General features: G+C 41.7%; 1 protein-coding gene across 1 annotated transcript in view; it reads left to right on the top strand.

The window, feature by feature from the left end:
- The window catches only part of LOC140339909 (prominin-1-A-like), a 63,641-nt gene extending 50,615 nt beyond the window's left edge, over nt 1–13,026 (top strand). The window contains exons 15-24 of the mRNA XM_072424823.1: nt 338–422; nt 859–1,005; nt 1,177–1,239; nt 2,244–2,348; nt 3,120–3,173; nt 3,486–3,566; nt 5,588–5,677; nt 6,628–6,740; nt 8,504–8,527; nt 8,992–13,026. Coding sequence (XP_072280924.1) covers nt 338–422; nt 859–1,005; nt 1,177–1,239; nt 2,244–2,348; nt 3,120–3,173; nt 3,486–3,566; nt 5,588–5,677; nt 6,628–6,740; nt 8,504–8,527; nt 8,992–9,043 — 814 coding nt within the window. The 3' untranslated portion in view covers nt 9,044–13,026. The remainder of the gene's footprint in view (nt 1–337; nt 423–858; nt 1,006–1,176; nt 1,240–2,243; nt 2,349–3,119; nt 3,174–3,485; nt 3,567–5,587; nt 5,678–6,627; nt 6,741–8,503; nt 8,528–8,991) is intronic.
- The last annotated feature ends 309 nt before the right edge of the window (nt 13,027–13,335 follow it).

Here is a 13,335-nt window from a genome sequence, read left to right as displayed (position 1 = left end):
GGTCCTCCTGTTGGGCCAGTCTTCGGAGGCTGGTCCTCCTGTCGGGCCAGTTCTCGGAGGCTGGTTTTCCTGTTAGGCCAGCCTTCGGAGGCTGGTAATCTTGCTGGGCCAGTCTTCGGAGGCTGGTACTCCTGTTGGGGCAGTTTTCGGAGGCTGGTCCTCATATTGGGCCAGTCTTTGGAGGCTGGTCCTCTTGTTGGGCCAGTCTTCAGACCCTGGTCCTCCTATTGGGCCAGCCTTCTGAGCCTGGTCCATCATCATCAATCTGATTACTAGGTTTGGTCTTAGAAGCAAATCTTCCAGTTTATGTTGACATGTCCTATGTTTTCTATTATAGAGACTGCAAGGTTAATACCTCCCTGTGGACCACACTGAACCTGAACTCCATGTACAACCTGGATGACTTGCTGAATATTAGTAAGGTTTGTGCTGAATTATAAAGCTTCCCTGTCACTCTTTGGAATAGTATTTCATACTGTCAAAGCAAAACTTAAATGTGCTGTGTGGAGGAAATTTTGCAGTAATTATGTATATTAGGGCCACTTCCCTATTAGAGTCACTGCCTCCATGGCTGACCATTATAGTTTCCCAGTCCCAGCTCTGGCCCCATCCAGAGCCATCTCCTTCTCTACTTCCTCTGAGTCCCCCCCATTGTCATCTTTGACCATTTGGTGGGCAGGTTTGATGAGCACCCAACCCTTAGCGATATTCTTGGTATCTTACAGATTCCCGGAAGGAGTCAGTAGTGCACATTGCACTGCACATCTGTCATATAATGTACAGAGATCATAAAACATTTTCTACCTCTTCAACTTTCAGCAATTTTGACAAATTTTAATTTGGATTTTCTACGCTTAGTACACCAGTGATGTCAATTCCACCCTGGAAAACACAAACATCAAAGTGAACAACATTTCCTTCCTGAGCCCCGACCAGAAGAATCAGGTGACCAGCGTGTCCAAATCTGGAATCGACACCTTGGACTTCAGCAACATCACTCAGCAGGTATGCGAAGTGGGGGATGGAGGGGGCTGTGTACACATTGGTGTTCTGTGTCTGATCTCCGTGTATTGAATTCTTCCATGCATAGGACTAAGTATGGGGCACCGGGATGACAGAACTCTTTGATAGGAGTGAAAATAATATCAACACCATGTTTCTTTTTTCTTTTTTCAGACGTCAAAAAATATAACAAGGACAAATCTAACGGGGTTTGCCAATCAACTGAAAAGCATAGCTGTAAGTTGGAGACATTTAAAGTCTCATTATTTAAACAATTTTCTGGGGGAATGGGGGGCAAGATTATCTGGGAATCAAAAAAGCATGGTGTGGTGCAAGCAATGATGATCCAATGATGACCCCAGGTAGATGTGTGAGCCAGCAATGATGGCCCTTCAGTAAATGCCAGGGCCACCATTGATCACCTCTTTACTTCTGGACAGTACGTGTCAGGGCCAACAATGTTGACCCCAGGTAAGTGTGTGAGCCGGCAATGATAACCCTCCAGTAATTGGCAGGGCCACCACTGATCACCTTTTCCCCCCCCTCACAGTATATGTCTGGGATAGCAATGGTGACCCCCAATACATGTCCGGTCCATCAATGGTGACCCCCAGTCACAGCCATCAATGATAACGTTCAAAATGTGGTAGGTCCAGCAAAGACGGCCCCCAGTAAGTGTCAGGGCCAACAATGGTGACCACCAGGAAAAGTCAGAGCCAACAATGATAACGCTCAATAGATGGTAGAGCCAACAAAGACGACCCCCATTGAGTGTCAAGGCCAGCAAAAACCTCCAGCTAATAATTCCCCCAACACTGGGGGGCAGCAGTGTTCAACTACAATACTTGCTGTGTGTGGGAGTGTGGCTGAGCTCAGTAGCAAATCACACAAATCTTCTTCTTTCCCCTTGCACCTTTTTTTCCTGGCTGTGTTTTCCCCTCCTGTGTCACGTCCTCATTTGGGCGTCCCGGCTCATTCTTGGGGTCACTGGTGGCTTCACCATCCATCATGCAGCTGAGGAAAAGAAGCAAGAGTCTTTGCTGAGTCATTTTCTATGGCTGGTGAATGGGCAGTAAACTCCAGAGGTGACAACACTGCTGATGGTTTAAATGCAGCACAGGCAGAGTTGTCAGCTCAGTACAGAAGTTCTATGTCAATGGCCCATCAATTTGCTGAAGGAGATAAACTTCTGCTACAAATTATTATTGTGTGTTCTCATATGTTGGCTTTTTGTGTCACAGGCAAAACTTCCCAGCGGCAACGCGTCTAAAGCTGAACTGGAGAATGAAGCCAACACTCTCTTAGGTATCCAGGCCTCTATAGACGCCAATCTCCTTCCACAAGTGGTACGTGTTATTTATGTATTTATAATAGCTCTCCATGGACGATCCTAAGAGTTTGTGATATATCCGTGATACAATGACTTTGTTACCTGTCTGCTGCATGTTTGCTGGCCGCCTGTGTATAACTGACTAACCTAAGAGCTGACTGTGTCAAAAAATCTGTCACTATGCAGGTTCAGGGCTGAATGGCAGGTTCTCTTGAATTCTTCTTACCCACAGATAACTTACCTTTGCTCCATTTTACTTTTGGAGTTCTTGGGAACTAGGGGTGCTTTGGGGTGTTAGAGACCATGTGACCTTCTCCTCTTCTTCCCAGGATCCAATGCACTTTACCTAAATCCTGTCCCATGGGAACAAAGAGAAGGTCATTCACCCTGTATAGGCTCCCACACTGCTGTAAGCCATTCTATTGTGCTAAAGCTGGACACATGCCATCTTCTGGCTGCAGATGGTAGTTATGGTGCACATATAATATTCAGATTTGCCTGATTAATATGAATCCCAAGCCTATGCAATATTCCCATACTGTAGAAAGCTAACATCTAAATGTCTATATGTGATATAGTGTATATATATTAATCTCCCCTCGCCTTTTAGATTGTAAGCTCTTCGGGGCAGTTTCCTTTCCTCTTGTGTCTGTATCTGTCTGTCATTTGCAACCCCTATGTAATGTACAGCGCTGTGTAATATGTTGGCGCTATATAAATACTGTATAATAATAATAATATTAATATAGAGACTTCTGTATGATTCATATTTTTTTTTATCTTCCAGAAAAAAATTAATATCAGTGTCACCAATCTCCAAGCTACAGCTACAAAACTGCCGGTAAGTTACTATACTTGTGTTGAAGGGAACCTTCCTGAGGAAGACAGGGGCAGTCATTACTACTTCTCATTGAGGCTAGTTCCCTGGCTGTCATGTGTAGGGCCTGCATTGGTCAGCTTTTTCAATTCCATACAATTTAAATGTGAATGCAAAACTTGCTTTCAGCAGGTCAAATGCAGGTCAAGAAGGGGCAGCTGCAGGTCGGAAGCAGGTCAGAGGGAGAAGCTGTTGATACATTTTTGCTCATTTTAATACAGATGGGGAGATCTTCATATTCATATTTAAATATCTTGTTTTCCTTTGCACATACAGAGCTCCTTGAACGACACCCTTAAAGCTATCGATGATGCACAGAAATATGTGGACACTGAGGTGGTAGCGATAGTGAAGAATGTAAGTTCTTATGATGAATTTTGTAATTTATAAAAAAGAAAGGAAATATGAAATCCATATTTTATATAATAGAAGAAGAGCAGAGAATTCTGGCCCTGTTCAGTGGGATCCGGGATTTGCTTTGGTTGGAAAGCTGCAATCTGATTGGTTGGTATAGGAAAGACAATCTGCAACTGCAGGGACCCGGCCATATCTTGCATGGTGGTGATGCTTCGCCAAGGTCATGTGACTGCAAAAATCACATGACTAAGGTGGCGGGAAGGCATGATGAAAGGTAACGGAGTCATCACTGTCCTGAAGATCATCAGCCCCCCTCCTCCTGGTATACTCTCCAATAATACATGGGGCAGGAAGGAGGAAGGGTGGGTTTTAGGGGGTAATAAAGGAGGAGAATAAAAGGGGTGCAGCTTTTATTACCAGGGGCAGAAAAGGAACAAATTGCATCATCTCACTGTCACTCTGCTCTCTCTGCCTATCCACATGATCCTTGTACCTAATTGGCATCTTGTGCTGCTTCTTTTTACCCTGCTGCACAGACACTGCAAAAGATGCCATGTCAAATACATTGTTTGCATCTAAAAATACATTGCATTTGCAAATATAAATACATTGCAAATCTTGTTGAAGACAGAGCTGCATCGTTTGTTGTCTTGTGTTTAGCCTTAAACATTTAAAGTTAAACATATCTTTGTATGTGAATTTCCCTTCATGCACACCCAGAATCACTTGTTTATAGGAAAGATGCAGCCTAATATTATTTGTTCATTATTCCAAACTGCATATAGCTATTACAGGCCAGCAACAAACTTTCCCTTAATATTGGAACATAGTGTTGAAGTGGTGTAGTAAAATAAAATGGCCACAAGATGGCAGTGGTCTTTAAAATTTTGCTCATTGATATGCTCGACGTAATAGACAGAAATGGCCACGAGATGGCAGCAGTTCTCTAAATGTGGATTTTGTATTGTTAAGCCTAATGTAGTACATGCAAATAACCTCTAGATGGTAGCAATTCTAATTTTGCAGATAGCACAATATTATGTGTGTTTTAGTACACGAAAATGCCCATTAGATGGCAGTGGTTTTCTTACTTTGCAGAAGCTTAAGCATAATTAAAAGTTATTATTACTGAATCTGCTCTACCTGCAGAATGTTTTTAGGTCTGCATCATTCTACGACCCCAATGTGCTTAAAATGGTCCTGAATGAATTGATCTTTTATTCCTGGCAAAAAAAAAAATGTTTAAATGCAATTTTGTTCCTGCAATAGTAACCTCCAGTCTAAAGTTGTCTCCTGCAGTTATTACTTTACTGGGATTATTGAACCACCAGCAGGATTTGCCCGCAGCTGGGAAAGCATTCAGTTCTGCTTTAAGGATTAGACTGTTGATGATGTTAACAGGTAGAGGATAGTATCAGGAAAATTGTAGTTACACCATAAAAGGGAAGACATCATAGAAATTAATAGCAAAAATTCAGTTTCACCTTTACATTGGAATGAAGAAAACGCTTAATCGATATGAGTGTCATGGTAAAAAACATAAGCTGTTCACTTTCAAAGAGAACCTGTTGTGTGCAAAAAGTCAAACAGACTGACTTTATTCCATGCAAGTTACAAAGTATCTGCAATCTCTAGCCAATCATTATGTTTATCAGGACCCCACACCAAGAGATATATTTATAAATCATTCCCCTGACAATTCAAACCCCTATACATTACTCATCTCAATGTATAATAAAACTAAAACATATTCTGCCATCTAGTGGACAATTATCAAAAGAGCACAGCAGTCACAACAGAAAATGCTGTCTCCTAATGAATTTAATTGATTAATATACCCCAGTGTGTTCACACAATCCTCAACTGCAGCTCTGACTTTGCCTCCCCTTTTTCTGTTCTCTGACTATCCAATAGGGACTCGGAGCCAAAGAATGTTACAGAGAATCAATAAACTTTATATAAATATATATTTATATTTATAAAAAATAATATAAATCACATCTGTGCTCCTTTCCTTGCAGTTGACCACACAGCTTGCTAGATGCGGGCCCGTCGCCAGTGCAATGGATTCTGCAGAGGTTCTCGCATGCCAATATATTGTAGACACGTTGGTAAGTACAGGATATGACCAGGAGGGTTCCTAAAGGGAAGGTCCTTTGCAGGGCTGGGTCCCAGGTTCGAATCTCAGCCAGGACACTATCTGCATGGAGTTTGCAGGTTCTCCCTATGTTGGCGTTGGTTTCCTCCTACATTCCAAAAACATTCAGTTAGGTTAATTGGCTTCCCCGAAAATTGCCCTTAGACTGTGTTAATGACATATGACTATGGTAGGGACATTAGATTGTGAGCTCTGAGGGACAGCTAGTGACATGACTATGGATTTTCTATAGCGCTGCATAATATGTTGGCGCCTTATAAATACTGTGTAATAATAATAATTCACCCTGGCAGCTTTAAAAGAATCAAATCATTGTTGGGTTCTATGTGATTCCTAATGATTTATATTTCTGATGATGCATTGTATATATTTTCAGCTCAGGATCACTGGATAACTTGCTGTTTGTTTATCAGGCACAGCCGGGTGGACCAGGGGCCCGGTGACCTGTGGCCAGAATGTGTCATAGTCCAGTTATTCAATACGTCACTATTTAACAAAAATGTTTTCTTAGCTCTGCAGACTTTGAATGGTGCTTTGATGTGAACATGAGACATGAGAATGTATTCATCCCAATAACATATGCCACCGACCCTCATTCTGCTGTACCGGGCAGAGATCTCGCACTAATCACATGACCTCATCACAGGCACTTAGGGCCAATATTGGAAATAATTAAAGCCCGGAGCAATCTATAATTAAACACGGATAGTCAGCCATGCTTCTTTTTTTCTCTCTGCTGTCTGTAGAGAAAATTCCACAACCCTAGAGATGGTTGTGTGTAAAGATGACATTCAGAGTCCAAAAACTCTCTTATCACATTTCTCATTTACCTTTATTTTAAAGAACATGTCTCAATCCCTATTATATAGATCATATTTCTAATTGTTTTTATTTCCTTCCCAGAATGCATTTTGGTTCAGCATCGGGTGGTGTACCATCTTCTTCCTCCCCAGCATTATCCTGTCTGTGAAACTTGCCAAGTACTATCGGAGGATGAAAACCTCAGATGTCTACGAGTAAGTGGACATTGATGTCTATTGTTTATTCATAGCTTTAGGCAGACCGTTTAACACCCAGATAAAACCGAGAAGAACCCCCACACACCTTAGTTTGGTGGTCATTTAGAAAAGAACCTCTCCTTACTATGGTGGCCATTAAAGAAGAAGAACCTCTCCTTACTATGGTGGTCATTGAGATAAATATCTACTCATTACTTTGGTAGTCATTGAGAGAAGATCCTTTCCTTACTATGGTGGTCATTGAGAGAGGAAGCTCTCCTTACTATGGTGTCCATTGAGAGAAGAACCTCTCCTTACTATGATGGTCATTGAGAGAAGAACCTCTCCTTACTATGCAATGGAGAGAAGAACCTCTCCTTACTATGGTTGTCATTGAGAGAAAAACCCTTCCTCCTTTGATGGCCATTGAGAGAAGAACCTCTCCTTACTTTGGTGGTCATTGAGAGAAAGAAACACTCCTTGCTTTGATGGTCAGTAGGAACGGAACCTCTACTTACTATGGAGGTCATTGGGAGAGGAATCTCTCCTTACATTGGTGGCCATTGAGAGAAGAACCCCTCCTTAGTAAGGTGGCCATTGGTAGAAGAACCCCTCCTTACTATGGTGGCCATTGAGAGAAGAACCCCTCCTTCTTATGGTGGTCAATGAAAGAACATCTATTTACTTTAGTAGTCATTTAGGGAACCCCCTCCTTATCTGGGTGGTCAATGAGAGAAGAAACCTCTCCTTGCTATGGTGGTCATTAGAGAAGTCCTCCTTACCAGAACCTTTCCTTACTTTGGTGGCCATCGAGTGAAGAGCCTCTCCTTGCTTTGATGGTCAATATGAGAAAAAACGTCTCCTTATGTTGATGGACATTGGAAGAAGGACTTCTCCTTACTATGGCCGTCATTGAGAGAAGAATCTCTTCTTATTATGATGGTAATTAAGAAAACCTCCTTATTATGGTGGTCATTAGGAGAAGCCCTCTTTACTTTGATGATCAATAGGAGAAGAACACTCTCCTTACATTGGTGGCCATTGAGAGAAGAACCTTTCCTTCCTCTACACACAGCTAAAAGCATCACTGGTCCAAAACTAATGGCTCCGCTAGGGTGTTGGAATTATGTAGACATTGTGAGGCAGGAATTGATTCCACCACTTTACATTTCTCAAGGAAGCCCGAGCAACCTTTGAAGGAACACTGGTTAGTAAAATTGTCCTTGGGTATAATGAATGCAGAACTTAGGCCTGTTAATAAATCTTAAACCTTGGGAGACTAACCTTTCCATTGACAGCTTCACCGAATCTTCTCTCCATAGATGGGAGTTAATCATGTGAAGTCCATTGGTGATGGTGTCCATCCCTTAGGTTCCTCAGAGCTCTCAATGGTTTCTTCTGCTGCTGCCCTCCTTGAACCTTTACTATATCCTGCAATAGATCCTGTAATAGATGGAGGACCGGAAGAAAAACCAATAAGAGCTGCAGAGGACCAAATAGATGAACACAACTAAATGTTGTAGGGAGCAGATAGGTGTTCTCAATCTTCTTAACAGGTTTGACTGTTTGGGGGTTCTTGATTTTATCATGGTATCACATAAGGACAAAAGGTGTGGTTATTTGGAGAACTCTGCAAGGGGTGAAAATTTGGATCTCTAGTGTGCTGCTGACAAAGTTCTGACCACTAACATGTTATTAAAAAAACAAAACTTTGAACTTTACATTTTGTGAGCTCATTATAAATGTTGTTAATAATTTGTTTTATTCTTTTCTTTTTTCAGTGCCCCAATTAACCATCTAGAAATGTGAGTACTATTACCAATGATCAGCCATTGTTTTCTTATTCCAATGAGTTAATATTACTAGATGGGCCCAGAAGAGTGTTTGGCCCAGATAGTTGAGTGATAATTTCAGGTTGTAAATGTCAATTCCCATCATGCCCTACCAGCCACCAGGGATATTAGATCATCCAGAGACCTGGCAGGTCATGCTGGATTTTAGGATTAAATTCTTTAAATCTGCCCTCCAGCCTTACTTTATGTCTTGCACAGTCAGATAGATTCCACCATATTTCCTGGTTGGAGGACATCCAGCATCATCTATCCCCAAAGTGACTGTCCCTGGACTGGCCCTTTATTTTAATGGACTTCTTTCTATCATGTTGGCTTGGCATCACATATGGTGTTACCTAGGGTGGCTTGCGTTGGAACATGGAAGGAGTCTATTCATCAGCCTACAAAAAATGATAAATGTTTTTCCCTTTTTGCAGGACATCGACTTCCCAGCAATTCCTCATCCCACGAGTAAATATTAAATCGTGAAGGGGTAGCACTGTGACCATCAAGACCTCCCAGCACTACTCAGGCTCCAAGCCTCCATCTTGGTTGTGACGCACACAGAGAACATTGGAATGCTCTTTGGAGTGACTATTTATTGTGAATCTTCTGATCTATTTATTTTTTGTCTTTTCACCCTCATACACTGTCTGTGACTGGTCCTCATTGGGCAACGTCAACCTGAAAACCAACAGAACCCTTTGAAGTTACTTAATTTTGTTTGACAAAGTTGGGGGTCATCTCTATTTCCTGAATGTGAAGATTAGATACCCACCTGGCCCTTGGACCCACCAAATGATTCTGACTGCTGATGGCGGGTCCAGGTGGCCCTCACAAAATGGCATTGGATTGGAACTGGCTGTTCTATTTTTATACATTTTGGTTTTGTCCAAATATTTTTTTTTAATCAAATATTTTTCTAAACATTTAAGTAGGTGGTATTATGAGATTGAATTATTATAAAAATTAATATGTTCCATGGGCTGCAATGATATACAAAACTAAGTACTGTCATGGGCCATAGGGTTCGTGCTGAGGCTGGACTTACCTGGGTGGTAAATGCTGTGATGGCATACGCGTCTTGTATGGTTGGGTCATGTAACACGTCTTCGCCTTCCACTTAATGCTATAAAATATTTGAGACACCCCACCACACTATCCATTGAATGCACACATGTGGACTGAGCCTGTCATTTAATGGGTGCTGTGAGGGGTCAGGCTAGAGGCCTTCTATTGCCACCTTCAACCTAATGTGGAGATATGGGAGTGAATTGATCCAAATTATGTAGAAATGGTTATAAACTACCAATTAAACCATTGACTGGTGGTGACCATGGGTTGGACCTAATAGTTTCAACAAGAATGTAGTCTTTGATATATTTATGCTTGTATTTGAACCATCTGAACCAGCCTGGGATAGACACAAGTCTGACTATACACTCTTAGGGCTTATATTCATGACATTACTTTCAGCTGCTGCTGAGAAGCTTTAAAGTTCATCGACCAATACATTTGACCTCCTTCTGACCTGCTTCAAGTGGGTATTGCATTCCCATAGACAGAAATGCACATTGTGGAAGTCCGCCATCAATGATATTATAGTTGTGTAATTGTATCTCCTTGAAATGGCTTGTGTGCTGTTGTTTACTGGTATTCTTCCTCCATTAGACCAGCGATATCACTCTATAAGGTTCTTATGAAGACTGACCTGTCCCATTCTTGCAGGTTGATTTATGAGTCTTATTAAGTTTTTTATTTTACTGCTGCCTATTGCATACTGGTGCAAGGGAGAATTTGGGACATTTCCTAAAGTTGACAGCCAAGGCTCCCAGCCATTTACCCCTACTATGTGGTGCTGGTTTCAGAGCAGGCATTTTGTGTGTCCTTTAAACTGGTATCTGTATAACTTCTGGGATCTAACAACATTCATTGCATGGTAAGAAGTCTGGGGTGAATTGGGGATCCAAGGACCAGGCTCTGCTAACAGGAGGAGAACGCAAAGACATGACCAAACTGAATTTGTAGCAATAGATAAAAATCATTATCTGACTCAGATTGTTTGTTAAGCCAGAATATATAACAGCCCTGCACTCTACAGCCTGATAACAAATCACCTCCGTATTTATCACCACAAGTTCCCCATGCACTATTGCACTTTTACCTGCGCTGTTACATTTGAAGTAATGGTGAGGTGACGATTGCACCACCCCAACACAGGAGGGAGCTCTGACATACTAAATGCTGCCCTACATTACCTCTGTACATAAGGGTCTCGGGATTGCACATTTTTTTCTATGATGGATGAGCTTGTGTTACATTTTGATCCGTGTACATATGATTTTAAAGCATTAAACACATTGCCCGGCTTCTACTGCCGATGCCAGTCCTTTATACCACCTCGATGTACTGGCATGTGACGTTCCATTCTTCTAAGCCATAGATATATCTATCACAATTGTCTACATTTACATGCACCAAAAAGGACCTTTTACAAATATTTGCTAGTTAGAAAAAATAGGAAGTTTATAGGGAGAGTTTGTCCCCGTGTTTTTATGTTTCATGCAGACGTTGCACCATATCCTGCAATGCATTTTCCTTTCTTTAGCTTTAAATTGTTCATGTGTCCCGTTCATGGGTGAACGGAATGTATCCAATATACAGAGCAGCCTGGGGCATTTGTCTTTCTGACTTTCATTGTCTCATCAAAGGGCTAATTCTATTAGTCTGTCCCCCGCCCTGTAATGTGTCTCATGTGATTCTCATCCTAGGATCAGATTTTTTCCTGGGAGTGAGGTTTATGGTTTCCACCAGCGACTCCTCACCCTTCACCAAGCAACAAGTCGGATATTTAATAAATGATTGCCGGCCTGAAATCAGTTTACCTGAAGATTTTGTAATGATTAGCAGCAGAGAGATTGAGCAGGGCTTCCATGGTGTCACTGCAGCCGGTGACTATACATTCTGCAATGTGCAACCTCCTCAGATCTGCAATTCTTTAAACTTTGAGCTTTTTGGAGGTTGTATACAGATATGGATTAATTCTTTCTGTAAAATTACACTACAATCAACTCTTTACAATGGCACCTGTCTACAGGTGGGGTATAGTAGGCAGCGATTGAGTAGGTAGTGAAGGTGATGTGTTGTGAGCAGTGTAGGGATCTACTGTAAGTATTTTTGGATAAAGGCCGCCATTTGTGTCCAAATTGGTAAATCTTGCAGGGTAATCCTGGAATTATGTGGTAAGAACCCAGTAAAAGTGGTCAATGAAAGGATGGCTGGTGAGCCAAGTTGATGGGCCCCAAGGCTTTCCTTAATGATCCACAAAATGCTAATACGAATTACAGTGGCCATGAGAGAAAAGTGCCAGCACACAGTGCTTGCTGCATTTAGGGCCATGTAGCCATTGACCAGCCAAGTGTGAATGACACCCATAATGGTTAAAGGAAACCCATCAGCTGCTTTAGGTTCCCTCCTGCTACTGGAACCCAAAAAGTAGCCAGGGTAATTAGAAATAAGAAGGGCTTTAGGTTCTATGCCACCCTAGTTTTTAATAGAAACCACATGGAGGTGGCCATGCTGCCATCTTCTTTGGAACACTCTTTTGATAAGAGGGGTCACATAAAATAAGTTTACTAAAGGACATGCATAGCTCAGAATGTTTTTGTTTCCATTTTAGATACATTGGGAAGGGTTTAATCCCTTTTTTTGTGTCCCTAAACTTTCCACTGTGGAGACCCAACAGGATACAAGAAAATCTCTCCAAAAAGGAGGCAGTTGCCAGCTTGGCTGTTACTAGAACATTGGTGCCCATTGGAAGATTTCCCCTTTCCTCTTAAAGCCATAAAGAACTCCTCAAGTTTGGGATTATTCCCTACTTTCTGTCTCCGTGACAAAGAGCAGCAAGGTGAAAAGGAAAACCGATCTTCCCAGTGGGGATACAGACAGCAATAAACACGTGCCCCATGGTCTTAAGCAGGGTTTCTCAACCAGGGTTCCTCCAGAGGTTGCTGGGGGTTCCTTGATCAATGAACAATTTGTACCTCTCAGGTCAGTATAAGTGACACCAATGATCTTTTTGGCTATCTGTTGGGTGACAGTCTTCCCAATGGCCAGAAATATAAGTTTATTATACTGTGAGCTGTAGATATAGTAATTATAGTAGGAGATCCTTGAAGACCTTAAAAGTTTGGGAAACACTGCTCTAAACCTTTCCAAGTCCGCTCTCCTTATGTATGATTAACATTTCACCCTCAGGTCAAACACTGCTGTTCTTAAAGGAATTGCTTTTATTAGTCACAGTCTGGCACTGGACTGAAATCCGTAAGATATTTTTGAGCCAAATTTTATTTTGTGATAAAAATGTTTTAGAAAAGTATATAAAAGTGCAATTTATTGCTCGACCTTTCAATGCCATGTCAGCTGACCTTGTTACTGAATGTATTTTTACTGCAAATAAAGAGTTCAATGCAGCCTGGTGTGCGTGTTTTGGTTTGCATAAGCTGTGGTCACTTTTCCACCGATGTCACAATTTTTGGTCTGTCCATGTAGTACCTGCAGAATATGGCTCCTGTGCATACTGCTGTCTGCTATATCCTAATATAAGAATTGGTTTCACTATAAGCAAGTGGAGCAGGTACTAAACCTTCAATGGAAGCATGATAAAATATCAGGAAAGGTCACAATATGGAACCTGACTTCAAAGCTTAGACAATCGGCTTTCTTGGGTCTTTGCCACTCATCTGGAAAAAATAGCATGCAGCTAATGAAGTCAGAAGGCC

Source organism: Pyxicephalus adspersus, chromosome 10 (assembly GCF_032062135.1).
Source record: "Pyxicephalus adspersus chromosome 10, UCB_Pads_2.0, whole genome shotgun sequence".
NCBI classification, from domain to species: Eukaryota; Metazoa; Chordata; class Amphibia; order Anura; family Pyxicephalidae; genus Pyxicephalus; species Pyxicephalus adspersus.
The sequence above is the reverse complement of the archived record's forward strand: the minus strand, read 5'-3'. Positions and strand labels throughout refer to the sequence as shown.